At 36.0% G+C, this 3656-nt stretch overlaps 1 protein-coding gene across 1 annotated transcript; it reads right to left on the bottom strand.

Annotated features, from left to right (window-relative positions):
• Positions 1-28: 28 nt before the first annotated feature.
• LOC129571549 (neurogenic locus Notch protein-like) lies at positions 29-2859 on the bottom strand. Its single transcript, XM_055451354.1, has 2 exons — positions 1788-2859; positions 29-228 (listed from the first exon to the last, which is right to left on the bottom strand). The coding sequence occupies exons 1-2, from the start codon at positions 2728-2730 to the stop codon at positions 29-31; spliced, it is 1143 nt and encodes a 380-aa protein (XP_055307329.1). The 5' UTR covers positions 2731-2859.
• Positions 2860-3656: the final 797 nt, after the last annotated feature.

The following is a 3656-nucleotide window of genomic DNA, read 5'->3' as shown; positions in this document are numbered from 1 at the left end:
TTGATGTGTTTTTTCTTAACAATGAAACTCATAAAACACTGCATTTGCAAACAAAGCTACCCGGATAATTTTTACACACTGCCGAACTGTGACATGGTCGTTCAACACATTCGTCGATGTCTTCACATTTGCCGTTAAGTAGTACGTAGCCAGGAGGACATGAACAAGTTGCCTCATGACGGTCGACAACACACGTTCCTCGACCACAGTCAACATTATCGCATGGATCTGTTGAAAAAAAATGATGTTGAATGAATTTGAAGTGACAAAATCTTTTTTCTCTTCGAAATAAAATACGTTGGAATGATCTCAATTTAATGAAAATAAATTAAGTTAAAGGTGAAAATAGTATTTTTGGAAGTGCATTTGAACACCATAAATTAATGGAAAAAAAAGTATTTTTCTAATAAACTTAAGTCTATCGCTATTCGTTGTACACAGTTTTTTTTCTGGAGACATTGTATAGAAGAAAAAAATGCAAACTGGAACACATACTTTCAATAAATAGAGATTGCTGTGATAAAAATCCAAGAAGTTGTTTGTTATTTTGTATTGCTAACGCAAAAAATGAACGCAAACTTTTCGATCGTTCGAATTCTGGGACCTAAACAAGTGACTCATTTACATTACAGATGCGATCTTATTGAAGAAAAAGTAGAAAACAAAATTATGTGTCATGCTTGTCACAATTTGAACACATTTTCTGAAATAGATTTCATTGCAACCTCATTGAACCTGATAAAAAGTGATAACAAATCTATATGTATACGAGTAAATAAAGCGAATTTAGCAATATCAGTTTTTATATTTTCATGGGCGAATGCTGATGACTCATAATCCGGCTAGTATATAGAAATGGGAATCCAAAGTGAGTTGTGCGACAGTTGCCCTACGATGAAGTTCATAACATTGGCAAGTTCTCTATTATTGATTATCGGCATGTTGAGCCATATTTCTGTTGCAGCTCCTACTGAACCATTTGATTGCAGTAAATTACCATCGAATAACATTAGATATGATAGCAAGTGGACTTGGGGGGTCTATCCCCATATACTGAATGAATTCATCTGCTAGCAACTGAGCGAAAAAAATTGAAAAATATTTGTATGAGTCGAAGCAATTTTGTACTCCTTGAATTTGTTTTTCTTTCTACAACCAAAGAAAAAAACATAAAGAAAACAGAAAATGTATGGACAGTGATAATAATAAATTCGATTCAAAAAGTGTATTTTGTTGTTGTTTTGAATTACGAAATTTCTTTTCATAATCGATTCGAAAGTCGAAATATTAAAATAATTGATGCAAATAGCAATATAATAAGGCAATGTTTTAACTGCATCAGTTGAGATAATTTACTTGCAATCGAATTTAAAATTATAATCAATTCTTATTTTTTACAACTTATTAATTTTAAATTAAATAATTATACTATTTTTTCTTTTGCTTTTTAATATTAGTAATATATTGCCAAAAAGTAATTAGAAAATGTAAAATTGAAAGTCAACAAAAATGTGATCAGAACTCATAGGTGAAGAATGTTATTGGGATTTTTTCCTGTTTTCAACACCATTATAAATCAATAAAAAAAAAAAAAAAAACAAAAAAAAAGATTTCTTTTTTCTGATACTTTCAGTTTCTATCACCGTATTCAATGCAGATAATCAATTTTAGTTGTATTTCTATCATTTCTTTATAGTGTGTATTCTCAACGAATATAAATGAACTTTGATTCAACGAAAACACAAATCAATGGAAAAGTTTTAAAAAAATGAAACAAAAGTACTCACTTTGACATTTGTTAATTTGTGGATTACAATATTTGTTTTGGCTGCATTCTTCGCTGCTGATACATTCGACTCGGAAACAACCGGTGACCTTATCGGTTGGATCTCCCAAATGGCCCGGTGGACATTGGCAGAATGCTTTATGTTCGCTGCCCTGACAAATTGCATTGCGACCACATTCGGCGATGCCGCATGGTTCTGTGCATTTTCCTTCGAAACATGCCAAATTCTTGGCACAGTCTTCATTTCGTGCGCATTGATTTGGAAGTAAACAACCAGGTTCTGTGTATGGATCGCCAACGGTTTGTTCTGGGCACACACATCTGAATGATCCTGGTGTATTTTCGCAAATAGCGCTCTTGTGACAAACCTGATCGGTGCACTCATCAATATCAGAGCATCCGAATGGTGTTCCAATGAAACCGCGACCGCATTTACATTTTCCACTTGCGCAAACCTGTGTTGGTGGGCAATCAGCTTCGCTTTGGCAACCCGATTGACATGTTCCACGTTCGTTACAAATTTCACCGGGCAAACAATTGTTATTTGTGTAGCAAACCTTCGCGCAAACATTATTATCACACCTCTCGCCGATGGCGCATGCAACTGATTCGCTGCATGGCACTTGACAGTAGTTTCCGATGCACATGTGACCGTTCGGGCATCGGCTCGTCGAAACACAAGTCGATGGAACTCGAACACATCCTTGTTCTGGCGTTGGATTTCCATCGAATCCAGCGGGGCATTCGCATTTGGCTGCATGATTTTCGATTTTGCACAAGGCATTCGGTCCACAAATGTTGCTCTCGCATGAATTTTGACAGTTGTTGTTGTTGCAAGACAAATTTGAAGCGCAATCGTTGTTGCTTCGGCATCCAATCGAGCAAACACCTTGTTTACATGCTTGACCCTCTGGACATTGGTTGTGACTCGAGCATTTGATCATGCATCGATTGTTCGAACAATATTCACCATCAGCGCAATCGTTCTGATTTCTGCAAGCAACTGTACACTGACCTTTGCTGCAAATTCCACTGCCGCAGTCATAATCCTTATTACAAGCTAATGTATCGCGATAACAACCTCTTGCCCCGTCCGATCGACCATGGTTTGTAATTGTTTTCGATGATTGACCATCCGGACGGCAGCGGCTGCATGCGGTGAGCAAATCCCATAATAAAGTATTTATTCCAACCGATATACTATTTATTTTTCACTACATTGTTTGGATCACAGTCACATTGACTACATTATTTTTTCAAAGAAAATGCTTGATAGTATTATTTATGCTAGGAAAAAATTGTGCCGTGCTCAATTATTCAAGCTGTCCGTAGATTGGACTTGGCATCTTTTGTGGAGAATCATGGTTTATTCATCGATGAACAATTAGATCAAGGACAAAAGATTTTGCTTGTTTAAATATATAAATCTAATAAATCATTTAATCATATTCTTTTTCGTTTATTTGAATTTATCAAGTAACTTTTCTATTTTCTGTTCTAGTACTTGCTTACTCGAGCGAGTTTGGACTTGGAGTTGACTCGGTTGGTTCAGTTGCTAGTCCAACTTACTCTGATCCGAGTCGGCTCCAAGTAAACAGTGTCTCACTTAGTGCTCGAGTAAGCAAGCCTACTACGGGTTGCTTCCACCTCCGAGCTGAATCGATTCATTTAGGTTGATAACATCAACATATATATGCAGCTTCCAGTGGTCGAATTCTAAACAACTTCTCACAAATTTTTCGTGTGATTCCACAAACTTTTTATGTGGAATCACATTTTTTTGTGTGGAATGTGATAACGTTTTGAATCACTTTTATTGTTTTCTAAAAAATGTGAAAACTTTCCACATTTGTGGGAAACGGATTTGGTC

The sequence above is a fragment of the Sitodiplosis mosellana genome, unplaced genomic scaffold, assembly GCF_009176505.1.
Source record: "Sitodiplosis mosellana isolate CC-2019 unplaced genomic scaffold, AAFC_SMos_1.0 Smas_scaffold_2773, whole genome shotgun sequence".
In the NCBI taxonomy this organism is placed as follows: Eukaryota; Metazoa; Arthropoda; class Insecta; order Diptera; family Cecidomyiidae; genus Sitodiplosis; species Sitodiplosis mosellana.
Note: the sequence above shows the minus strand (reverse complement) of the source record. Positions and strands in the feature narration are given on the sequence as shown.

Excerpts from the sequence above, each read along its gene's own strand:
- LOC129571549 (XM_055451354.1), bottom strand. The coding sequence starts at position 2,730 with ATGATCAAATGCTCGAGTCACAACCAATGTCCAGAGGGTCAAGCATGT. Across the intron at positions 229-1,787 it reads ACAAATTAACAAATGTCAAA|ATCCATGCGATAATGTTGAC; the intron begins GTGAGTACTTTT and ends TTTTTTCAACAG.